The sequence below is a fragment of the Ptychodera flava genome, chromosome 1 (genome assembly GCF_041260155.1).
Source record: "Ptychodera flava strain L36383 chromosome 1, AS_Pfla_20210202, whole genome shotgun sequence".
Classification (NCBI taxonomy): Eukaryota; Metazoa; Hemichordata; class Enteropneusta; family Ptychoderidae; genus Ptychodera; species Ptychodera flava.
In genome coordinates, this window is record NC_091928.1 from 45471935 (window position 1) to 45499922 (window position 27988).

Consider the following 27988-nt stretch of genomic DNA (forward strand, 5'->3'; position numbering starts at 1 on the left):
GTACAGCAGACTATGGACTAAGCCACACATCAACCTTTTAGAAAAGCTCCTCGTTGCTGAGAACGGAGCTAAGCAAACGAATTTGAATATTCACCGAGCAGGGACGATTTGGGGGGAAAATTTGAAATACAAGTAAGTGTTAAGTTGGGAACACATTCACTTTTTAATTTTTCACGATATCGTGGTCATGAAAAGCCATATAAACACAATAACATGTAAAAGGGACACACACACACATCAGTTAAGTCTGATAAAATGAAATTGAATGCCAATTTGTCACATGCTTGGTAATGATCGTTGATATGAATGTATGCACTAGCTTACTAGCACTAGCTGCAAAATTGTAGAGCTACTGTGAGGCGGTCGGTGAGTTTGGTTTTTGCGACCTCGGTCAAAGTAGTGCTACAGAGCCGACGGCCCTGTAGAGTGCCAAATACATGTAAGAGCACCCCACTGGACGAGGCGTGTTGATGTGAAATGCTACACATTTGCTCCATTAGGTCGTACCGAATTATCACTACTGAAGACTAAACACTATACTACACTAACCTTGTCGTTTATGGGGTTTGGAATTTGTTCAAACACGTCGATCGTGTGCCATAAACATTGAGCGTGGGGCATCCGTGTTTCCGGGAGCCGCCTTTACCAAATTGGGCAGCGGAAGTTGGTAATGGCCGCTCCTAGAAATGTTTTCGGAACGCAATCGACGTATTTGAACAAATTCAAGCCCGGTTTAAATTAATGACTTTGCACATCTTACACGGAATATAACACGGAATAAAACAAAGACGTAAGCTTACGTTCGATTTGTAGGCACTGGGCTCAAAGACGTCGGTTAGGCAGATCGTCCATGTAGCCGACACGAACACGAACCGTCTGTTGAACGTATTAACGCAATATACTTATCGCTAAGATATATACATCGCCAGTTCTTCCGAAGAAATCCTTCGCCAGTGATGGAAGCCATTACTGTCGACTGTTTTGTGGGAAATTTTGGAGGTAAACTGACGGACTGCCGAAGTAGAGGTGTGAGGTCACAGAGTACCATCTCGGCTGCGCTGCATTGCAAGGCCCGTATACTATTCGGAACTTTGGCGCGCAATCTATGCTTACAGATGAAGGGAGGTGGATTCCACCGGCCAGCAGTCATGTTAAGAGTATGATTAATGAGCAAGTACTATAATTTTTACATACAGTATCTATAACGAAGTTAACATTGGCTCGGCGAATCATTGTGTAAAATTGAACTATTTTAAAGTGTAATGTTACAAAGGGTGAACCGTGGGTCAAAAGCTACGGAACGACCGCGACCGTTGACCTTTATTAACACACAATATCATCACCTTTGCTGTGGCATGCATATTTTTCACATACTTCAGGGGCATGGAACATCCATTTCAAAGATGTCCTTATTAATAAAATACATCAGAATTGTCCCAGGATCAAGGCTGTGGCCTGGAAAAAAATTAGGATATTACGCGATTTAAGGTTTGTTACTATAAGCTTAGCTGTACGCGAGCGACATTGCTGCCTGAAATTCGACCGACCAAAGTTTGTTGTTGCAATGGGTAATAGTCTCAGCCATAAATTACTACGGTTTTTACTTTCGTTGTTCTCTCGGAAAATGCGGACAATCCGACATACAGGCTCTATATTTATTTTTGCATGTTAATGAAAGAAAAATGACGTCCTTTGCGATCAACGCTATTTCAGTATTGTCAGTTAATTCCTTCAATTTATTGTTTTGATATTTATATGCCTACATACTTGCAGCAAGTCCATGCCTCCTCTTCAATTGAAAACTTCATAAAATTGTATCGTACTACAAAATTAAAGCCAATCAATCTGTCACACTGAATGCAGGCATTGATGCGCACCGTCCTTGCTGTTATCAATGTAGTGATGTGATGTACAATTCTGGTTTAGATACTAGCCAGTGACTGTCATGACAATGGCTTGAAAACAGGCCGATTAATTCCAAGTGCTTGAATGGTTTAAACTTAAACCATGCTCGCAAAGTTGCCATATGTGGTTGACTTAAAGATGAGCCAATGAATTTGTCGGTCTATAAACAAACCAACGATGCCAGTGGTTAAAATTTAAACCGATAAAATTATATTGTGAAGGGCTTAAAAAGAAGCCATTCGGCTTAAATTTATGCCATGACGGGCTTGATAATAAGCCACCAATGTATTGGCATGAATACACGCCATTCATACTCTGTGTGGTGGCGTGACTTCAAACCACAAAAATCTCAGTGGATTTCGGGCAAACCGAAATATTTGAAACACATACACACTGGTTCACCCGCAAGCCACATACAAGCCATGTGGTTAAATTTCAAGCCAGAAGAATTTGCAGTGTATATATACACCAATTGTTACCATAAACCCGTTTTGGGTAATACAGTTGCCTTATTTATCTGACAGTGGGTTACATGACCGGTCATGGATTCATGTAATTGGGAAAATAGTTGTTGTGATTGCAAAATCTAATCAACTTCTTCAAAACTTCTAAAAATGAGAGAAAATATGCTCCCGACTAGAAGGATGATTACATTTTTATGACAGCGATTTTCAAAAATTCTTAGCTTGTGAAGAAGTGGTCGACTTCCAAAGGGTCGTCACTGTTTGATGCTGTTGCACTTATATTAGTAATCTGCGCCTGTGCTGTAAAAATATAGGCAGCGCGGGACTCAAAAATGTGTTACGATTGCCAATGCTTCAGAAACTAACGGCGGCATTCTCTAAAAATAACAACGCAGCTCATTAAGTTGACTCCCGTACAAAGTTCCAATGCTATAAGGAATTTCTTATGTGTGCGGTGACGCAAAGCCCGCTCGTAGATACCTAAAAATTATGTTATGTTCTTTGAGTCTACTTTCGATAAGGGAGTGGTCAGTTTCTTCGGCCTAGAGTGGTGCGGTGGATTCATGGAGGAATCACCCTGTTTTTGACTTCGGTGATAGGGGTCACCATATTTAAGGGCTGTCAGTGTATTTTTGAAAATCGACACGGGCTCATACTTGCCTCTAATGCATTGTGTCAGCCACTAATTTTATCATTCAATTGCACTTTTCGGCGCGCCCTTTTGGCGCGTATCTTATCTGACATATTATTCAGTACCACACTTTTGGCGTGTAACTTTAATATATCAGATATTTTTATATCAGAGATATCTATTTGTTTATTATTTTTCAGCGTGACCTTCAGGCGCATTACTTTAGTTATATCAGACATATTTCTCTGCAGCCCCTTTGGGTGCACAACTTTAAGATATCACAAATACATATCAGAGATAGCTGGATGTTTAATATTTTCGGCGCGGTGATTTTGTATACTGGGGATACATGTCAGAGATATCTTGCTGTCAGCTAATTGAAAGTCTGTTTAGCAAAGTGTACAAATCATTATGAAATCTTTAGTTCATATGAAAAGCATGACAAATTTCAATGAGAACTCAGTATAAGAAAGCAACACGCACTAATTTCCCACAATATATTTGATACAGTGACATAAATTAGAAAGCGAAAAAATGACAAGGTACTTTTCGTTCTCATTGATGCAACTATTTTACTTTTGTGTCAAAGTTTTTCTGGAAAAAGGTGCTTTTCTCATGACTAAAATAATTATTAGGAAAACGTATTCTTTTCATTATTTTCTATGTTCTTATGGTTTGAATGGCATATTAAAAGAAAATGTGCTGTAAGACACTCCGCACGTCATATACAACTTAAAAAGATACCAATCTATGGATTATCTGGAGATGTAACTTGATAGCTGGCAAGTATAATCACCAATCAAAGTATTTTTATCTACTGCTGTTATCATACATAGAAAGTGTGGAATACACACAGTTTTTCAAAATACTGTATTCAAACTTTAAAATCGATACTTTCGAATTCCTATCTCACAAGTGATATAAACAACAATTTCATTGATATGTATGTATGTATATATATAATTATTATAATTATAATAATAATTATAATAATTATAATTGGTTTATTTACCCGATTTGAAAAAAAGTCTATTACATGACACATGAACTCGAGGGAGAAAATAACAAAGTAGAGGGTAGATGGGGAGTCGGGAAATAGCTTACAGCTAGTCTAGCCCAAACCCCGTCATGGTAGCTTTCTGAAAAAACAGAGTTAGCAAAGGGGCTCATGATAACAATAACAAATAGTTCTTTAAGTAAATAAAAGAGAAGTCCTGAAATAATTACAATGTCGTGAAGATAACTAAATTACTACATGGCAAAGTGAAATCTGTTACTGATTTATCAAATATTGTCTAAAAGTGTGTTTGAAGTTATGTAGAGAGTTTGTGGACTTTTTATGAAAAGGTATGTCATTCCAAACTCTTGCTCCAGAAAAAGAAAAAGCAAACTGGCCTGAATTTGTCATTGCATGATATGGACGTTGGTTTTGAAGTTGACAATTCCTAGTATTATAGTCCTGACAACTGACACTGAAGTAATCTGATAATGTATGTGGTGAATGCTTGTGAATCAAGCTGTGAACGAAGGTACCAAGGAGGAATTTATGGAGTTTAAAAACATCGAGAATATTAATAGTCCGGCAGCCAAATCCACTTTTTGTCCTGAACCTTGCGTTAGGGTCTTAAGTTTTTTTTAAACCGGATTTTGCTAGTCAAGATAACCAAAGTGAAAAAAATAGTTACTGGATCTCTGTCAGTATGAGCAATTTTAATAATTAGCATAAACAAAATGGCCGCCAAATTATCACAAATTACCATTGGAAGCAGTAGAAGTAGGCTTTATATTGTTAAAGTCTGCAAGTAAAAGCACATTTCTATTAGTGCTTCAACTAAAAAAAGGTTAGTAATCATAGATGAATAAATTTAAATACTAATTTGCATAAATTAACACAAAATTATCACAAATTACCATTGGAAGCAGTAGAAATATGCTTTATATTGTTATAGTCTGCTAGTAAAAGCACATTTCTATTAGTGCTTCAACTAAAAAAGGTTAGTAATCATAGATGAATACATTTAAATACTAATTTGCATAAATTAACACAAAATTATCACAAATTACCATTGGAAGCAGTAGATGTAGGCTTTATATTGTTAAAGTCTGCTAGTAAAAGCACATTGTGCTGTTTTGTGTCTATGTTTACAACTATTGTCTTACGAATTCTGACCCTGTCATTGGATTATGGATTGGTATGATTGCGATTATTCTATTAGTGCTTCAATTAAAAAAAGGTTAGTGATCATAGATGAATAAATTTAAATACTAATTTGCATAAATTAACATAAAATTATCACAAATTACCATTGGAAGCAGTAGAAGTAGGCTTTATATTGTTAAAGTCTGCTAGTAAAAGCACATTGTGCTGTTTTGTGTCTATGGTCACAACTATGTCTTACGAATTCTGACCCTGTCATTGGATTATGGATTGGTATGATTGCGATTATTCTATTAGTGCTTCAATTAAAAAAAGGTTAGTGATCATAGATGAATAAATTTAAATACTAATTTGCATAAATTAACATAAAATTATCACAAATTACCATTGGAAGCAGTAGAAGTAGGCTTAAAGTCTGCTAGTAAAAGCACATTTCTATTAGTGCGTCAACTAAAAAAAGGTTAGTAATCATAGATGAATAAATTTAAATACTAATTTGCATAAATTAACACATAAACCATATTTTATAGGAAAGCTTGAACTGTACCAAAGTAGATTATAAACAATGCTACAATGAATGCTAAATTAATTGGTGCGGCAAAGGGGAAGGCAGCTCCACACACCATACTATTTTTGCGGATATTCTTTGTTTTCCTATGTAACTCGTAATATGTTTAATATTTTCGTCTTCTATAATTTTGGACACAGTGTTGGGATACTATGGCGAAACAAAAAGTCTACAACGAGGTAAAATTAGGCTCCGTGTTTCATACAGCTCTCTCAACATTATACACGTGCCCGAACACAAATATAACCGGTCCAATAACTGGCAAACGAAAATACCACAACAGTCTTACAAGGAATACAATCTCTAACAGAAAGAGACCAAATACAACAAGCAAAGAAGCTCCTCGGACGTTTCGAAGAAGAAGTCAAATAACAACTTACACATAAACTCAAAATATAAGTTGTTACGTACAAAAAACTACTTCCCCAAACCAAACCAAACCAAAGGGCTCTTTTTCAGGGCTACCAAATTTTTCAGCCAAAGAACTACCATTGAAATACGATGGCCAGGCCATCATATTTAAAATACACACAGAGAAAATTTAACAGATTGAGGAAATCTTCTCTGATAATGGAAGCAAAAGAAAAGAATTAATTAAAGAAATAAACACAAAATAGGACGCAAACAGGCGTACCAAATACAAATCCCTAAGAACTCTAAATGTATTAAAATATCTCTCGGAATATGAACAGCACGATTGGAACTAATTTGGGATAATTGGATTTTCGTCTTTTGCGAATTTCTGAAAAGTGTTCGGTGCCATATAGCTGAATGTTGCAGTATCGCAAATGACTCATAAAAACAAGTGTGTAATATAAAGAAAAGCAGATTAGATTACATTTGAAGATTAAATAGACATTACGTCACCATCCAATTATCCCAAATTAGTTCCAATTGTGTTAAACTATTAACTCCTGAAATAACATTGAATATAGGCTTAAATTTATCCTGGAAAATCCGAAATTCATTTCCAATTCATTTCAATACAACCAAATCTAACATAACATAGCAGAAAAAATGCCATTAAAACACTATCAAATGAACCATAACATTACCATTTAACCATTAGATAAAGACAGGCGAAATGGAATAGCAATATCAAATTAAATAGATTACATTGAAGAAAGTCACAGACTTTTAGCCAAAAGAGATTACGATACAAAAGTGCATGTAAATGACAGCGACAACACAACCAGAAAACTACACGGACATGTACTAAAATAAACAAATAGACAAATGATACGTTCAAATATCATGATCCCTTGAATACACATAATATGCACACCAACGCAGAATCCAAATTCAAAAAGTCAACAGCATCAGCAAATTCATTTGTCATCACGGTCCAAATTATTTCTGGGTGCTCTAGCCCAACACACAAAATATCGGAATACATAATATAGACTATTTCTTAAAACTGATTGTACAAAACCAGCCAATGTACATTAAAGACACAACGGACTTTACCAACAAACTAAGCATGATAACAATACAACATAATGCATTACTAGTCACTCTGGATGTAATCTTGATGTACACAAATACTCCACAAACTGAAGCAAGCTGTCACGAACGCACTTGATTCAGTATCAACTATCAATTACAGCTGTAAAATATAAAGAAAAGATCGAAGCGTTCCACTAAAGAATTACCAATAATAATTCTGCAACATAACACGGTTGAATTTAACAGAACGTCTACCAACAGATTTGTGGCTGTAGCCTGGGTTCACCAGTTTCGCCGGAAATCGCTGATACAACATTCTACAACCTTGAAACTGAGGTCATTAAACTACACAGAAGCAGACTTTCCTTTTGGAAACGATTCAGAGATGATGTTTTCATGATCTATACGGTAACAGAAACTGAGCTGAATGTGAATTTATGGCTAACATCAATAAGTTACACTGAACTTTCAAATTTACAATAGAGTATTCTCCTCAAAGTGTCATTAATGATTTACAAAGTCAATGATACAATAAAGGGAGAATTCTCGACACATAAACTCACACCAAAATAACGGACCATTTCAATATCTAGCCAGAAACTTGTGCGACCCACAAAAGTATTTTTACTGGTTTAATTAAGGTAAATTGCTGAGATATGCCCGTGTAACAACACATAATAATAACCAAGACTTTGACAAGAAAGTGAATTTCAACAAAAAACAAAAACAAAACAAAACAAGGTTATAAGACCACAGAAATCGCACAATCAGAAAAAGGAAGTTGGACACACAAAGTGCGAATCGTACCTCAAACTAGGGAAAATCAAGAATAACAAAACTAATATACATACGCAACCAAATACAGTCCACAAATTAGAACAAACGATATAAAAGCACTAACAATGAAATGGAAAATAATTGAAAGCGATGAACGTCTTCAGTTTCTGTTCCCTGAAAAACCAATAATAGCATACAAGAGAAACAAAAGTTAAAAGATGAATTACTTGTAGTAAGAGCCAAAATCAACGCAAAGGATCAACGAAAAAGAGAAAAAACAAACAAATAAACACATAAGTAAAGAACGAGAGAGATCAACAACGTCCAAAGGAAAACAGGCCATACACAGACAATACAAATATACAATCTCACAATGGTGTCGATTCAGATCCAAATATATCAATTATAGTTTCGTTACTAAATGAACAAATGTAATTCTAGAGGTCATACACGAACAAAATAACTTAAGGATAACAATATTAAAAGACTGAAGAAGAACTTACATTTAAGAGTTTCGAAATGCACGTTACAATGGATCACAAATGATTTTGACACTACAGACCGAATGACGAATCGTCATAGTACATCCAAAAATAAATTAAACCCCCCAAAAATACACATATTAAGAGTAACATACGAAAAATCTGAACATCCTCAAAATAGTACGGTGCGTTGAGCCGCCTTCCCCTTTTTACCTTTAGAGAACACAAGTAACTTTGGAAATATCTTCTATAAGTCATTGTACTCCAAACCCATAGTCTTTTTCTGATACACAAAGTGTGACTAATCATGGATTCAATGTGACGTCAGCAAAATCCATATCAACCTCGAAAGTAGTGTAAATCACAACGTTTTTTATTGAATGTACATAAAACTCATTGATAGTCGAGCTAGGAAAAAGTTTCCACCTGACTTAATCATTGTTTCGGTTAGAAAATCACAACTCAGGTTGGTTTTAGCCAAGGCATAAAGATCACTAACTTACTTAGAAACATAACAGAGGCTCTTGGCAGAGTGAAACACAATTACGAGAACACTGTCGGCATCATTTATATCTTTTTACAAGTAAAAAGACTAGTACTCGACAATGGGCGAAGGCTAAACTAGTCGGCTGCTTACATGTCTGATTATCAACATTAAATTTGCAACAGAAAAAGAAGTTTATGTACGTGCAACTATTAAAACAGTGATGTAAAAGCTACTGTGTTAAAATAACTGCACAAAGTACAGTAAATGATAATAATGTAGAGTTACGCTTAACAAGGAATTGTTTACAGCTAGCTGCCATCTGGAAATTATGCAAATTAGCATGTCATTCAAGTAATATATGCCAGCATTTATGTTCCACTTTGCCATTAGCAATTGGTGATTAAACGAGAAAAACAAAGTTACAGTATGTATAAAGCCATTTGAGTCTTCTTTCTCATACAAAAAGCAATAAGCTGGCAGCCATTTTGATTATGCTAATTTTCTCAAATTGCTCAATGCTGACAGAGGGCCAGTAGTTATACTTCTTGTTGTGGTGGTCTTGGCAAACGAAATCCACCAAGAAAAAAACTTAAGACCACAAAGCAAGGTTTACCCCACTGGCAGCTGGCTGCCGGACATGTTTACAGCTAGCCGCCATCTTGAAATTATGCAAATTAGCATGTCATTCAAATAATATATGCCAATATTTATGTTCCAGTTTGCCGTTAGCAACTGCTTGGTGATTAAACGAGAAAAACAAAGTTACAGTAATGTATAAAGCCATTTGAGTCTTCTTTCTCATACAAAAAGCAATAAGCTGGCGGCCATTTTGATTATGCTAATTTTCTCAAATTGCTCAATGCTGACAGAGGGCCAGTAATTATATTTCTTTTTGTGGTGGTCTTGACAAACGAAATCCACCAAGAAAAAAACTTAAGACCACAAAGCAAGGTTTACCCCACTGGCTGCCGGACTATAAGTTGAGTGAAACAAGGAGCTGAGTGGTCTGTGGTTGACTTGAACATCATCGTATCGTGCGAAAAATCATTTTCTTGGCTTCTAAGATACAGTTTAAGTGTGTAGAGTACGTACTTCCCCAGACTTTTAGGCCGTAGCTGATGTGGGGAAGTATAAATGCATTGTACAAAAGTAACAAAATGTGTAAAGGTAAAATGGATCTGAGTCTGTACAAAATTCCACATTTCTTTCGAATAATCTTATTTGTCTTATCAATATGTTTAGACCAAGAGAGATGCTTATCCAACAAAATACCGATAAAAGGGGCAACATCAACCTCTCTGATTTGCTCGCCACGGATGTAAACAGAACCCGAGACATTCAGTTTCTTACGTCGGCCTCTAAATATAATAAAATTTGTCTTACTCCTATTTATTGTCAGTTTGTTGGAATCACACCACAATTGCATATCGTTTAAGTAAGATGATACAGCATTAAGGTCTATAAAATCTGAACCAAAGTAAGTATGAAAAAGATTGGAATCATCAGCAAATAAACGGAAATCAAAAAAGGACAAGAATTTGGAAGATCATTTATATATATTAAAAATAAAGTCGGACCAAACACTGATCCTTGGGTTACACATGATGAATGCTAAATTTCTCTGACACATTGTCATTTAATTGAACAAATTGAGAACGGTTTGATAAATAACTTTGTATCCAGTGTAGGCAGGGGCCCCTGAATCCATAATGCTCAAGTTTTGACAACAAAATGTCATGTTTTCTGGTGTCGAAAGCTTTACTAAAGTCGATAAAAACTCCTAAAGTAGAATTTCCTTTGTCAATTTCATGCAACAAATAATTTACTAAGTTAATCAAAGATAACTTTGTGCTGTGCTTCTTTCTAAAACAACGCTGATGTTTGTACAGTATGTTGAACTTATTAAGGTATGAGGTGAGCTGCTTGTTAACTACTTTTTCCATGAATTTACTGAACAATGATAGAATAGACACTGGTCTGTAATTCCCAACAAGTTCTCGTTCTCCCTTTTTAAAGATGGGCATAACTTTGGCAATTTTCAAAGCGGTGGGGAACACAGAATTAGTTATAATATGGGCCAGTGGTTGTGAAATGACAATGGCTTCATCAATGTGAAGTCTCGGGGCAAATTGTTCCATTCACTTGCTGTTTTGCCATCTAAATTTACTAAAAGTTGGTGAACCTCATACTCTGTTACTGGTTGGAGAAAAAATGAGTGTGTCATTAGCCGACTAAGGTTTGTGAGAATATTTCTGTTCAATTTAAAACGAGAAACTGCCCTGGGATCATGGTGACTGGAAATAACTTGGGCGTACATATATATTTGTTTTACCTGTGTTGCGCGAGGTAGGGTCACCCTGTTTTTGAAGTTAAAAAGGGGGTCAGTCTGTTTGCGAAAGTTAGAATTGGAGAACAGCCTGTTTGCGAAAGTTGGATTTGGGAGGCAGCTACTTCTTGACGTCCGCAAAATAATCCAACGGTTCCCATGCAGGACGAAGAAAATGACCAGTCCCTAATACATCGACATTGCTGCACTTCATGTTCAGCCTTCAGCTGATGTCCTCACTTCTGCTTTACGCTGCTGCAAGTTCGATTCCGATTTGGACTTCAGGGAAATTTTCGTGTAATAATGGAAATTTGTCGTTCATCGTTCATCGAATTGATTGGTGCTTTGAGCCTTTCATGTTGCTCCCGAAAGATCAAGGTTAACTTTTTACTTACGTTGAGGTGCAGCTTTCCACTTTATTGACAGGTACGATGTTCACATTGACCGGTACGAAAGGAACCGCTATGTTACTGAAATATTATCATAAATCAACAGCAGCCCCATTCTGATGTTTGGCATAGATAAAGGTTTGGCGACTCGAAATTTCGTTGGACATGCCTTCTGTGTTTTCATGTCTGAATTTATCTCATCACCTTTTCGTAAAAATCTCATGAGGGCATGGCACGGCATCGATGGCGACAGATCAGTCTTTGCACACAAGCGTCACGGCGTACATGAACAGTAAAAAAGTTCAAGTTGATGACGTACAACTGTGGGAACCTGGTCTGCGTCACGCAGGTGGTGATCCTGGCCAGTTCATATGATAAAGTTGCAAAACTATCGAAAGAGGTGTTATGTAAATAAAATTTCACTCAATTTCTTGGGGTGAGTTTAAATTGGTACGTTTTCTAAAAATAAACAGAACAATTTTTTGTGGACGAACACTTTTTTGATAAGGACAGCTTCTTTTTATTTTAACTTGACGTCCATTAGACTGGTGGTCCAAAACAAGTATCTCGAGCCCAGTTAGGTATGTCATGTCATCAAATCTGACACAGGCTAACCCAAAGATCATCCACACTACATTTCAAAGCAATCGGTCGAGCAATTTCACAGGAGATTTTTTACCCAAAAATGGGAAACATTCCCCAAAAAATTACAACTATAAAAAATTCACCACAATTTTAACAAATCCACCAAAAGTCACCATAATAGACCTAAATACCAAGTTTCAACAAAATTTGAAATATCGTTACAGAGGTGTAGCAATAAACAGGATTTTCCCTTTTTAACCTCATTTACATATTTTTGACACTGACATGTTCATTTTAAGAAATTAACATCTACACCCCCGGGTACACACTTTTCACTAAATACTGAGGGGTAGGTGGTGCCGTTTTTTTCTTTTTGAAGTGGCCGGACATTCGTACATCCGCACATACTTACGTACATACGTACTAAAAATTAAAGTATCACAATACCTGTCATATCAATTTCAGTCTGAGATGTATGATGTTTGTCAACGGTTTCTTCAGTTATCATGGCATCAACTTCAACCTTCAGATGGAATATGTGGTAAAACTTAAACAAACATAAGTGTCATGACATTTCCCATCATTTCATTAGTATTTTCATCTTTATGTCTTTATTAAGTAATTAGGCCACGTTCACAAAATGGTGAGGGGGCTGGAGGAAATCAGAGGGGATTCAAAAATTTGTTGGTAGTAGAGAGGGGGACCTGGAAGTTTGCACTGCCTGTAGCGGGCCTGAAAACCATTTGGTTCCTCTTACTTTTTGCATTTTCCAATTTCAAGGTTATCAACTGTTATGAAAATGTTATCATGTATCAAAGTATTATCAAATGTTAATACAGCTACTGCCATCCTACTACAGTGTCATTATCACTGCATATCGGAAATAACAGAGATAGCTCTGATGACTATGCACATGTAGTTGAAGAAGAGTTTGAGTTAATTGACGGTGATGTCCACCAAATCGGGTAAGAGAGCAGCACATGATATGGAAAGTTATCAGGGATTTTTGAATTCTGGCTAATGAGAATGATCAAATATTAAAGAAAAAATATGGCGTCACCATGCTTGAACTTCGAAATTTTGTTATTGTCATATAAAATAAACAAATAACACAAAAGAAAAAACTTTCAACGGTAAGGACCCTAATTTAAATGCAAAAATGTGTCACTGAATGGAATTATCTATTTTCTACCAAATTTGCAATTGTCCAAAGTGTCTGAGATTTAGACTTTTATTTCATGGAACATTTTAACCTTCCAGTCTTGTTAATTTTGAGCTACATGTCAGTTATGTATGTCTCTTACTTTTGAAAACAACGAATTGGTGGGTCACTCTGCTCAGTTTTTGAGAATTTGGCAAAATATAGTAAGGAATTCACAATTTGCATACTCACGATATGAGCGTCATTTTATGTGCTTATCAACAGGTGCCATTGACCTGGCCAGCATTGGATAAACTCAAGTCGGCTTTGACTGATAAATTCAAAAAGTCCACTGATGCTTTTAAAATGAACAAATTTAAGAACTTGCCTCTAAGCAATATGGCTCTACAAACAACTGCGAATAACTGTTAGTGTAGAACATCTAAGAGCCAAATACATATTTATTTTTTTCTGTGTGTGCATCCCTGATAAATGAGCGGCTATATATAAATTGGGGGATATGACAAATGTTGATCATAGAGACGGGGGACTTGATTTATACGAGTACTGAGGGGGAGGGGTCTGAAAAAATATTTCAATAGCGATTCCTCCAGTCCCCTAACCGTTAGTTGAGAACTCAGCCTTAAAATGATATTTAATCTTTGAGTATACCATTTCATGAAACATTGTTAATGTCAACCACAGGCACGTGGAGTGTTCAATGTTAGTAATGTAAGGGAAAGAAAGGTATGACATAACTTTGTCCTCCGGAACGGTGAATACAATACAAATCCATGTTAAGGTGGTTGGAAAGGCTATTTTTGCACCAATTCTTTTCTCAGAGTTAATGTCAAGTTTCAAGTGTTAGAATCAAGATATTTAGTTCAAATTTTCAGGATAACTCCTTAGTCAATATTTACTCCAAAGAATATAAAAATTGTATATTTGCAGCCATGGTTTTGAAATATGACACCAGTAAATATTAAAATTTAATTTTTCATATTTTTTTACATATTTGAATTTAATAATAATTGGATAGTATTATATTACCAAATTAGTTATAAATATGTTGACACTATTTATTGCAAGATTTGTACGGTAGGAATTGTAAATAAAATTTGTTTTTATGATTTTACATGGGTTTATATATCAAAAAATTATTAAAAATTCTTTCAAATTTCAAAATGTGATTTTTCAAAAAGTACTTCAAATACAGGAAAATTGTGCCGTACAAATCTTATCTGTAACCTTGTTAAGGTTCCATGTCCATATCTCATTTCAAAGTTGGATTAAATTGGTATACAATTATGTAGGAAAACTGTTATTCTGTCAAAAATGTTGAAAACAAGCCATATTTGCACCCCTCTTTTGAAGTCATAGAGCATTTTTTTTGTTAATCTCACTTTTGACACCTCTTTGACACTCAAAGAATCTAAAAATGCATTTACAATAGCAGTCACTCACTCTGAATGCCAGCACCGCCTTGTCAAACTTTCCTGAAAAACAGCAAATAATGACTTTCCCTTTTCAAACATTTTATTAAAAGCTAGGGGACCTCTACCATAGTAAATACACTAAGGACTCCCCAACTTCTTCTTATTTGGTCAGTTTTTCAGAAGTTTTAACAGGCTATAACTCTGCAATGCCTTTGTGCCCAAATGTCTAGGTTTTTTTATTCCACAGAGAATGTTGACTACTTATATATTTTAATAGTTTTGTTGAACTTTATAACTGACGCTCTAGCCTTTCCAACCACCTTAATCAACACAAGCGGTCAAAAATTATCATCCATCAATAGATAGATACTTTTGACATTTAGTGTCTAGCTCTTAGACGACTTCATAGCTTTTAGTCCAACTATTGACGCAAACTCCTCGTTATGCACAATCAAGCGGTCTGACATACATCAGATATTCTGAAAGGGTCAATACCCTTAGTTAAGCGCTGACTTATAGCGTTTTATTGGAACTCGTGACCTTTGCAAGATCAAAAGACTAGTACGTATATAGAGGGGATAAGAGTAGCCCAGTGAGTGGATCGCTAAATACTTACCAACTAACAATATTATATATACAATATTGTTAAATAAGCCAAAAATAGACGTCGAATACCAGTATCTGTAGCCCGTTTGATAGCTGATTTAAATTTAATTGTTGCAGGGTCGTGGGCTCACGCGAATTGTTAAAGAGAAATAAAGTGATTGCCAGATATGAACTGAATGTGTTCACGTGATTTACAACAGGTTCATTAATAGTCAGTAAACAGACTAGAAAATTTTAGCATTTACTCAACAGAACAACTTGACCTACTAATGTGACCCCTGAATGGAAGGAATGACTTTGAGTTTGACAAAATTACAAACTTAGTTATCAAGCAATGAAATTGACTGCTGATGACTCGACATGTATTGACATTTATCAGACACTACTGGACACATGAAATAATACAGTATGACATGAATTACTGCATACATTTTGACTGTTATGAAGTTGTGTAAAACAATTGTACCTTTCACCTGTCTCATATTAAAGTGACAAATTAACGAGCAAGGAGATGTTACGCAACATTTGCAGACCTCAGGACAATCACTAACCAAAACACAAGAACAAAGACAGACATTGTATATTGTGACAGCAGATGACGACGCGGAGTGGAAGACAGATTTCTTATAAGGCCAGACGTGTATACGGTCTACTGCCTGAGTAACTATCTCTGACGAGGATTCATTGTATTATGTTTTTCAATATTCCTATCAATAAACCAAATTCATACCAATATAATCGACATCCATGTGAGGCGTGTAATAAGAACAATCAGATATCTGTTATATCATTATATGTAGCAGGTTTCATCAACTTTCGCACAGTACTCTCAGAGTTAAATCACTAATTACAAAACTTTATTTAATATATAAATGAGCTAATTATTAACTTGACACGCCCAATGCTTCTCAGTACAATTAAACATTTATCAGATCAATATCTGTTGCAAGTTTCATCAAATGTAATGCTGTAATTTTGAAGTAATATCACTAATTACAAAATTCATTAAATATGCAAATGAATCCTTACTTAACTCCACACAACTAAATGCTTTATACCACAATTACCTATCTGTCGAATCAGTATCTGCGGCAGATTTCATCACATTTGGTCCAGTTATTTTGGAGCTATATGACTAATTACAAAACTTCATAAAATATGGAAATGAGCTATTTGTTAACTTGACAGTGCCAAACGCTTGTCAGTACAATTAGATATTTATCAGGTCAATATCTGTACCAGATTTCACTGACTTGAATGCCGTAATTTCAGAATTATATACCTAATTACAAAGGTCATTAAATATACTAATGAACCCTTAATTAACTTGACATTACTAAGTACTTTACACCACAGTTAGATATCAGTCAGATCAGTATCTGCAGCGGAATTCATCAAATTTCATGCAGTTATATTGGAGTTATATGACTAATTATAAAACTTCATAAAATATGCAAATGAGTCATTTATTAACTTGACACTACCCAATGCTTCTAAGTGTAATTATATATATAGCAGATCAATATTTGTTGCACGTATCATATAGTTTGATGTGGGAATTTCAGGGTTATGTCACTAATAACAAAAGTTCATTAAATATGCAAATGAGCAGATAATTGACATCATAATGTTCTGAGATCGTCATCTGTGAAAAGTTTCATGAAATTTTGTGCAGTATTTATTGATATATGTCTACACTCTCATTACCGTGTCCATAAGGAAACCATTGTATGGAAAAATGATATTGCATAACTTCATTAATATGCAAGCCACACTGACCAAAATCTAATCAGTTCTTGCAAGTAGCATATGGTACCTGTGTACCACATCTGACTTGAATCTGTTCAGGCGTTTTTGAGTTATCGTGTAAACAGACACACAGACACACACACACACACACACACACACACACACACACGGACAGACAGACAGACATTGCTATAACATTAGCCCACGTGTGCACATGTGGGCTAAAAACGGTCGCTGTACGTAAAAGTCTGATAACAGGCATGACAAGACAGTTTTTGATCCGATATTGGCACCATTTGAAAACTTTGGTAGTAAAGGGAAGAGGTATTTAGCTGTTGATATATATCTTTTATTTGACTGTTAACTCAGTACCATATTGCATTCACGGTCCTACTAGCAGAATCGTGTCATACCTGTCATTCTCTCTGTGTGTATCACATTGGCAATTCCAAGCACCTATGGTCTCAACTTATTATAATGTGAATAATATTTTGTCGCTTTCCATTGACTGATGTAGCTCGAAATATTTACTTTATAATCTATGGTAGTTATTATGATGAAATTTCCGTTAACTGAATGCTGTCCATATATTCTCACTGAGCTTCCAAATTTGTCATCATGGCACATCTCAAAAGCGTATAAATAATGTGTTTTGATCAGTCTGGCAAATTGTTCGATGAGAAAATAGATCAAATGGGAGAGCCTGGCCCAGTGTTGAAAGCAATGGCTCAAATCACCCTCTAAGACTATCAGTTGATGAAAGTGGCATCTTAACGCCTTAATTCTAGTCTAAGAGACAAAAACAACCAATTTTCACTTTGCAGCAGTGTAATGGTACGTCGAAAAAAGTATATTTATTGTAATCAGGTTTACTCACATCAGAATTGCAGAGTATCTCCTGAATGTGCTTCCTTTCAAAATGAGTGTAGACTTCAACTGGCTTCACACCTCCACCATCGCCTGAAAGTAAACAAATAGTACATGTAAGTGACAGCCAATCATTCACATGCTCCCATTATTTTTAAACTTAAATCTCTTTTATAGATACACAAATAACACGTTTGACTGTGCTGACATAATAATCTTGCCAGAAAAGTAATTCAACTTACGGTTGATAAAGAAAAGCTCAATTTCTTTAAAACACTCTTCATCATATGTTGCCTTTAACTGCAGTGTTACCCCAACTTTAGCAGCAAGCTCTCGCATTTCGTATGTTATCAGGAGTGGTTCAAATGCTTTGGCAAGGTTGGTAGATCTGCAAGTCTGCTTCAATCTGTAGAGATTATAAAGACCAGGTAACCTCAGCAACATCCCCAGGGAGTCTGCTGTCAGATCACAAGGGTCCACATCACCAAGGTAATCCTTGACGGTTTCCACGATTACTTGACGACCACTATCGTCAGCCAACACTTCTTCAACGTTTTGATGTAATCCTTTTCGACAGTCAGTCAATGCAGCTTCTGCACCTGGTTTACCTTCCTCCATGAAGGGCTTTTGATTTATTCCGAAAATAAGTTTGAGTTCATTTGATCCTACATTGTAGCACAGGGAAAACAACAATTAATCCGATAATATCCATGGAAGACAAAATAGCAAACACAAAAAGTGTTGTGCTCAATTTTATTTATCTCCGATATCATCTACATTATGTGATGATAATGTTACTGTGGTTTTACGACTTATCCGGACACCAAATTTGCTAATTACCCAGCAACTTCGCTGACGATATTGAGACTTTGATCGGTAATTACCAAAGCACTTCGGTAATTCACCTCAAACTTGATACACGATCTGGCTGCATGAGTGCTCCAAGGGATACACAATGTGTATACAAAGTCACTGATAAGTATCATACTAGTGCCATAAACTAATTTGTGACCAGGGGTTAGAATTCCACTGAGAGCATTCCTCAGTAAAACCAACATATGTACATGTGTGCTGTTCGTCCGTGTTACATGTAAAACTCAACTATGGAGAGGTTAGGAGAGTATAATGGGTCGTTAGTGTTTGTTAAATTACTTTTCAGAGCAGAAAAACTATTACTAACATTAAAACAAGGGGACATTGGAATTCCTGTTACAGCATTGAGAGGAAAATCCTACATTATCCAGTTTATTTAATCCCATGACCCTCCGTCTCCGTCACCTAAATAGAATATTCCCACTCCACGCATCCGCCATTGGTTTTCCTCCTCTAAAACCTGCAGTTTCATTCATTTCACATTTCATTCACCTGTGAAGAGTTTTTACCGGTGACTATTACAACTTTCACTGCCAGTTGTTGTTTTCATAAGATGCAGACCATTTGATACTGAGTACACTGAGTTGCTTTTACGTGCAGGCAATGCAGATGCGACTTCACAGCTCACACTGTGCTGTTGGTCGGCAAAGTACAAGATGTCTTTGTTTCACTTTTGTTATTTCAGGATATGATTCATGTGAAAATTTTACCAAATGTCACTGATGGGATTGTGTTTTCAATTTCATTTGATGCAGGGATATGAAATACTGTGTCAGTTTAGCTCGGAATCGTTGCTGAGTTTTGCTGCCTTTTTGGCAATGGTTGTCTATCAGCATAAATGTCATCGAGGAATGTAATGCCCGTTCATGAAGTTAGAAAGATTGAAAATCTTTTCTGTATTCTAGCTTCCTTTACAATTTCTTCAGGTGTAAGTCGATTTAGGAAAGAGATTTAAGTTTGAGTGGTGTTCAATAATTGTGCCTAAATCAGCACAAATTGATTGGAAAAATATTTAAGTAGGACTATTCAATCAGGCATGATGTCCATTGAAGTTACAGAAATCCTTTTGGTGCAGTGGGCAGGTTTACTGCAATGCAAGTTGTATTTGTCCTGTGCCATTTTCATCACTTTGTTCAGCAATTTTTTGTATGGGTACACTGTTGAAAACTTTGAGTGCAAACTCATGTCTAAATTGGTTTATGCTATCACTGTATGCACTGAGATGTCGGCGTCTGTGTTTACACTTTGCTACCCATGGAGTTACTGCAGCCAGATCAAGTATCAAGTTTGAGGTGAATTACCAAAGTGCTTTGGTAATTACTGATCAAAGTCTCGATATCATCAGCTAAGTTGCTTGGTAATTAGCAAGCTTGGTGTCCGGATAAATCGTAAAACCACAGTAAGTTTACGTCTGTTGAAGTAGCATTTCGCCAAGTAGTTTCATTGTACCAACATTTCTTAACGGTTCACACTGTACTTTGATTAAAAAAAGTCAGCTTTCATAGCAAACTTACAATACACTGTAAACTATACGAAAAAAAGAAAATATTTGCAATTTATATGCCCCGTGATTTACTGGTCTTTGCCTTCATATTTTTGAAAGGAAATGAAATTAATGAGTAAATGATCACTAACGTGGTATATATACTGGCTAGTACTCTTACCTTGTTCTTCTTCCAAAAAGCCTAGTTCCCCTCCAGTCAGTATTTGAGATTTCATCTCTCCTGGGGTTTCAACACCACTGCTTCTCTTTACAGCTTTTCTAGCTTGAGTGTCTCCACATTTGCCTGAAACACTTCCTTTTTTAATCATCTTAGACAGTGTCATTGTTTTTTGTGAGTTGTGACTTGTCACGGCACATGATGTCATTGACTGTGACTGTGCTTTATGGGTTCCTTGAGCTCTATCTATATCTGATACCTCTGATTGTGATGCCCCGGTTCTCTGTAGCTTTGATGTGTCATCCTTTTCTGTATTCTCGCTTAGTTTTGCTTTGATTTTGCGTTGGTTGAGATCCGTCCTACCTAGTAGCGGCGTTGATTCATTATCCATCCTCTTTGGTTGCACGCTTACTTCTTGTTTTCTCTTCTTTGCCTCTTTAAATGTGCCTTTTTTTTTAGAAAATGCACTTTGTTGTCTTTTTGTTTGATGTTTCATGTGTGACGGTTTCTCTGTTTGTAAATGTGTACCGATTTGCTGTGATATATCTGATTTGCTTGCGTTTTTATTTTGTGTTCTGGGGTTCTCTGCCTTTTCTCGAGTAACATGGTGTGAAATTGATTGCACTTTCTGTGTTTCTTGAGTTGCACTTATTCCACTTGCCTCAGATTGAGGCCGTTGTTTCTTTTCTAATGTAACATCTTTTCCCAACTTTGATGTAGATGCAGTCTTCTGTTTTTCTCCTTGCACTCTGCTGTTTATTCTAGTCTGTTGTAGTGTCCTGTCAGTTAACAAAGATGTCAATTTTGCACTTCCAAGGAATATGTCTTCATGAGCCTGCAAGGTCTTTTTTAGTGCATTTGCCTTTTCAAATGCTACCGTAAGATTACTCATGGTCCCCAAAATTTTATTATGATATAACTTCTTTTGTGGATCATGAATAATGCAGTCATCAGCATGATATTTGAAGTGTTCTGTCAATAAGCAAGCTAACTGAGAATCATCTTCTATCATGGTAGGTAACCCTGCTGCCATTGCTTCTAGGCCTTGGAGACTGTAATCCTTATAACATGGTGAGGGAATACAGAGATGAGACTGTTGTAAAGTGGTCATCAAGGCACCAACTGAACAGTCTTGATAAAATTTTGGTTCTAAATGAGAACTTTTCAATTTTTTCACAAGTTCATTTTTGTCCTTCGTTTTCACATTTGGAGAAATCCCTTGAATCCTCCAATCTGGAATACTACCATAATTCTCCTTCCTAATGTTCGCCGCTTTTCCAATCGATTGTGCCATAACGTGACATTTGTTCAGTGCTTCTGGGGTATCATGTTCCCCATATGTCAGGATGTTGCACGTTGTGTCACCTGGTATTATGGTTAGCTTTATGTCAAAGAATACACTTTCAGGTTTAGGAAGAATCTCCTCATGGGGGATGTCTGATAGCTGCTTGTTATTAAGTTTGACTCTATATTGGTTTTTAAAATATTGATGGATTTTAGGACCAATGAAAAACAAAATATCAGCCTCACTTGCCAACATCAACATCCTTTTTGATAATTTTTGCTCTTCATTTTCATTTCCCAAAAGGCTCTTTTCTCCAGGACAGACATGGTTGATGAGAACTAGCAGTGCACCTGGGAACAGTCTCTCTCGAATAATAGCCGCTGCATCTCCAGTCTTTGGTGCATAACCAACAACGTATTGGATATTTTCTAATTTTCGTATGCCTGGGTAGTGAATGTCATAATACTTCAGCCATGACAATTTTGGATCTTCAACTTCTGAAAATCGATCCATTTGTGCTGGAATTAAGGTAACACCACAATTGGCAGCATCTGTCATCTGGTCATCTGTGAGTTTGAGACTGAGTACTGTAGAGTAAGCTTTAATACTTTGTCTAACCTTCACTTTTCGTTTACAAAACTCGTAGATGACTCTTCTGTGAAATCCTGTCAGACCACACATGTCTTTATTCCATTCAGTGTAAAGGAATAGTGCTCCCGTTGTTTGTTCCATTGAAAGTCAGAGTATCTAATGCAAAAAAGTACACAATGGGTTTTGACAATGCAAATTGTAGACTGCATGTGGCATGGGGCATGATATGACAGTTAACATATTTACATAGAGGAAGACATCACCTACTTTTAATCTCCCATTATCTCTGCGTTGTTTGTCAAAATCGCAATTTTACATATGTACTAACCCTCTACAGGCTAAAAGTACACGACAAAGTGACAAAGAAATTCCCTACATATATAAGTTGATTATTTGAATAAGGGCAACTTATCTTTGTAAATAGATAAACAAAATGTCAATTTAAATTAATGGGGTCATTAGTTTAGATGCAAAGTTACCAAATAGACAACAGACAACTAAATCAACACTCAGATATTTCATAAGTCAAGATCATTGTCAATGAAGCTGCAAAATCTAGAATGGGAATGTCTTTCGCATAAATGAATTCACATCAAGATATTAAAGGTACTTAAAGCCTGGAAATTTAAATACATAAATTTTCGTTCAAATTTCTATCAGAAAACAGTAAACTGTTCCCTTCTGAAATCAAAAAATCAAAGTAACATTTAAATGGACATAAAGTGTAATTTAAGCTGCTAGTTATGTTACCGGGGCAAAATCATTAAGGATAATGTGAAATCAAGCGAAAATGTCATCCACGTAACATTTTTGCAACATGTTTGCCTTTCATATTTATATCTACATACCAAAAATCAGACTTGTAGCTCTATTGTCAAGTTCAGAACTAGATATAATTAATGGAGTATGAGACGAGCCACCTGTAGCATATTGCAGTAGTAGAGATACGCGCCCTCAACATTAGCAAAGCTGCATGCATGTGTTCGTGTGTTGTGTTGTAATTTGCTCTAAGACTTGAAGACTTCCGCCCAGCATGGCGCGAAGCACGGTTATTGAGTTCAATAGAGTGTTTAGTTGTTTGAACCGTACCAACTGATTGTTTGGTCTGTATGCAGATGAAAACATAACATGGTGGCAGCGGTAAACTCCAGAGAACAAAATTACGCCAAATAGACAATGTGAAGACATCCGAAGAAAAACACCACAGAAGACAGTGAGTGAAAATGACGTCACTGCAAGCCCCACTACCACCACCAGTAATGCAATGGGAGGCGCCCAATGCATCGGACAAAGAACGTGCTAGTTATCTGTCACTATTGGTAGGGGAATCTGGTCTAGATATCTACAAAAGCTGGTCTTTCGACAATGAAGACGATAGAAAGTAACCAACAGTGTTACTAGACAGATTTTCCCAACACCTAGAGCCGAGATCAAATCATCGCATGTACAGATATCAGTTTCAAGATATGAAACAGCAAACAGATGAACCTGTCGATAATTTCATGGCCAAACTGAAAAATGAAGTGGCCAAATGCAAATTTGGTACTGATAACGAGCGAGAAGCCAGACTCGTCGACCAATTAATATGGGGGTCATGTCACCCAGAAGTTCAGAAGCAACTTATAGGGCGTGATGAGAATTTAACCCTGAAACAAGCCCTTGATATAGCCAGGGCATTTGAAGCCACTAGGCAACAGATGAAAACACTGGCTGACAACTATAGAGAGAACTCGATGGGGGGAAATAAAATCAGTCAGCGCGATTAATAGACAACAGAAAAGAGCGGAAACAAAACAGTGCATAGTGTCATAGAATGTATTTACTTCCTGCATATTAGAGAGTATTTACTTCCTTGTCATAGTGTGAAGTAGCTTAGTCCTCACTTCCTGTATCCTTTTGTTTGATTTATTTTAAGTTAATCGTTCCCAAATGTTCCCAAACGTTCTTAGTACAACATTGTTCGCATAGAATTTGCTGTTCTCAGTCTGGAAGACATGCTTATATTCGAATAAACCACATGAAACTCAGATCAGATATTTGGTTCGTCTTATTTAAGAGGGATCGCATTACGGAAAATCAGTTGTAGACGACTATTGCAAAGTAGTTGCAGACAAATTATTTTGAGTCTTAAGGAATTTGTTTGTGCGCTACTTTTCTCATTAACGATAATTACATCGAACTTGTGATATTCACCTAAGTCAAACCATAAGAAGACAGAGAACAGAACTTAAAAGCATCATTGGAAAAGCAATTACAAGAGCCCAGGCGTAGCAGCCGTGACAGAACACCGTCTGAAAAGGACTTGAAAATATGTTAGCTACTAAATCTAGCTTCTTTGAGAAAATAGCGAGTTCACTAACCAAAAGGTCCAGTGAAGTACAAGCGTTCATCGCTGATAAGTCAGACTTATTCACAGTCAAACTGAAGTTTGAAGTGTGGAAGGGGCTGCATGAAGGTTTTGTCTCCACGGGCAAGGAATACGAAGAATTACTCCCAAAGGATCAGGTGCCAGACGAACGCCTTCGTTGGCTGGTCAATGTCGAAGACATTTTTGGGACCTTCTTTGAAGACACCAGTGCATGGTTGAGCGAACATGAAGCGAACCCAACACCAGATCATCCTCAAGATGATGTAGAACCAGAAGATAGTGTTTCCCAAGTCAGCATACCAAAACCTTCTATAGTCGGCAGACTGAGTGGAGTCAGCCACCATACGAGCCACAGTGCACTCTCAGCTACCAAAATAACAGACAAAAGTAAAAAGGCTGAACTGTTGGCAATGTCAGCCAAGCTTAAGAAGAAGCAAGAAATTGAGCGTGCCAAGTATAAGCTTCAACTCCAAGAAGAGCGGCAGAGGCAAGAAATGGAGCATGCCATGGCAAGACATGAGCTTCAACTCAAGGAGGAGAAACATGAACTTGACACGAAAATTGCTGTAGCCGATGCCAGAGCTAGATCTCTGAATAATAATTTTATTTTGGCGATGGATTCCAGGACGATGTTGCAATCAATATTAAGACTGAACCACTGGAGTACAAGTCTATTGTGTCCAGAAAAACACCGCTGAAGACCACAACACCAGTACAAGTATATAAGAAGAAAAGTCCTACAATAGAAAGGGAAAGTGACACCAGTGAGTCTGATGATTTAGAAGAGGCAGTCAGCGTAGCAGCTTACAGAATTTCCAACAGAAGTAGAGGCAGTAGCATGAATAAGACAACACGTGACTCTGCACAGTGGGCAATGATCAGAGCAATAAAGAAAATGTCCACCGTGATAAAGAAGTTTGACGGCAACATCAAGGAGTACAGATCATTCATGGATGAGTTTGAGACCAAACTAGTACCGACTGCCGAAGATGATAAAGATAAACTCACTCTGCTGAGACAGTTCACAGAAGGCTCAGCCCATGAAATAGTTTAAGGGCATGCAGGTATAGATGCAAGTGAAGCATATCAAGGTGCCATGGAGGAGCTGGAGGAGCGCTATGGTGATCCACACAAGATAGCCAACGCCTACCTTAGGAAGGTTTTAGACTGGCTTCGAATCAAGCCAGACAAAGTGGCCTCATTAGACAAGTTCGCCGTCTTCTTGAATCGATGTAAGACTGCAACCCGATGCGTTGATGGCCTAGAAATACTAGAACATTCAGAAAATATGAACTGGATCGTCAAGCAGCTTCCTTACTTTATTCAAAATTCTTGGAGCAAACTCACAGTGAAGATACGCAAAGCCAAGACAAGAGTAAGATTTGAAGACCTTATCGATCTAATGAAGTTCGAAGCAGGCAGACTGTCAGTCCCGGACTACAGCAGACAAGCTATGGCTAGTCTCGACAACCCGGTGAAAAAGAAGAAAAGCACTGACAAAATGGAACAATCCTTTGCCACCAGTGTTACGAACACAAAGAAGACAAACCAAGGGAGCAAGAAGAGCAACGCTTCGACCTCCAAACCACACAAGGCTCAACAGACACCATGCCTGTACTGCCAAAATAGCAATAATCCTTTCAAAAATTGCAAATGGTTGATTGAAGCCGGTCAAGAAGATACTGTTAAGTTCCTAAGAGATCAAGGTGTGTGTTTTGGTTGTCTGAAGCCTGGCCATCGGAGTAAGGACTGCAGGCAGAAAGCCAAATGCTCCAAATGCCAAGGAAAACACCCAACAATGCTACATCAGGATCGTCGACCAACAACTGATAAAGATGAGGATTCAAAGAGACCGATACAGACGGAGAATGTCGCAGTACACTGCACCACAGCAGAGGTAGACCAAGTACAGTCCTTTATTGGGACCGGTGGTGATGATGATGATAACTGCAAGGTCCTGCTGACTATTATCCCTGTCAATAGAATTGTACAGACTTATGCCTTTCTGGACACATGTAGTAGGGTGGCCAAGCCATTTTTTTCTCTTGTTTATACACACAGTTTAAATGGATTTTTAGCAAGAATGGGGTAAAAGAAGTAAAATAAAAAAAACATTATGCAAATAGCTGTATCCAATCAAAAGTTATGAATTTTAAAGCAATAAAAATGCTATTTTTTCGCGGACAATTTTCGGCAAATTTTAAAATTATTTCAATGAATGCCGATTCCTTCAAGTTTGGCAACCCATAATTTTTTATTTACTTCACATGGAATCATTAAACTATGTGTCTTGTGCACAGATTTACCCAATATTACGGAAAAATCAAGATTTGACTGATGCACAGTCTTGGATTTTGAAACTGTGAGTGTTGAAAATTGAAAATATTTTGTCTGACTTAGTCAAAATGGCGGCGGCACCGTACCATCGAAAAATGGATGGATTTTTATGTTTTTATGAATTTTGAATTCACATGACTTAAAAACTAGAGCTCACAATACAATGAAATTTTGTCACAATGTTATTTAATAACACTCAATTCTAACAAATCAATTTAAACTGCCAATTGTCTTTTAATGCAGTTCATTTTCAGCCATGAAATTGTAAGAAATAGCTGTCCCTAACTTCATCCTCAGGCAGGCTGTCAATGGTGTGTCAGTGTGACTGCCTTCCGCCGCCATCTTGAGTCACACTGTACTGAGGTCTATGAATGAACACGATTTTGTTTTTAAGGTTCGTACTTGTGCTCGTGGACAGATTTGTGTCATATTTCACAGAAATGTTGGAATGATGTTTAAAAAGAGCATGCTACAAGTTTTATGGCAAAAATATGTATCTAAATGGGGAAAATCTACACCGAATTTACCGTACTCACTTTACCTCGTGTTTGCTGGCTAAAATTCCCAGAATATAACAAAAACTCACCACTACATGTAAATGGGATGGTCTGCCACTTCCTGGCCAAGTTTCACAGTTCTATGACAGCATGCACAGGGACCAAAAGCAGTTCCGTTGCGAAAAAGGTATTGACTGGATTCAGAAGTGCGTGCCATGAGCGGCGACCGCTCGAGCCCTGTGGCCGGTCAGTACAAAGTGGCATTTTTGGAGAGAAAAAACACTATTTTTCTATCTTTTTTTCTTCAGTTTTTTAATGAAACCTGCCTCATACATCGATTTTAATTGGAAATATCCATT

At 36.8% G+C, this 27988-nt stretch overlaps 1 protein-coding gene across 1 annotated transcript in view; it reads right to left on the reverse strand.

Annotated features, from left to right (window-relative positions):
- LOC139145149 (uncharacterized) overlaps positions 1-22448 on the reverse strand; it is a 91830-nt gene extending 69382 nt beyond the window's left edge. Inside the window, exons 1-4 of the mRNA XM_070716129.1 lie at positions 20555-22448; positions 18260-18682; positions 18028-18110; positions 12666-12741 (exon numbers count right to left, since the gene is read on the reverse strand). Of these exons, the coding sequence (XP_070572230.1) occupies positions 12666-12741; positions 18028-18110; positions 18260-18682; positions 20555-22394 (2422 nt within the window). The 5' untranslated portion in view covers positions 22395-22448. The remainder of the gene's footprint in view (positions 1-12665; positions 12742-18027; positions 18111-18259; positions 18683-20554) is intronic.
- Positions 22449-27988: the final 5540 nt, after the last annotated feature.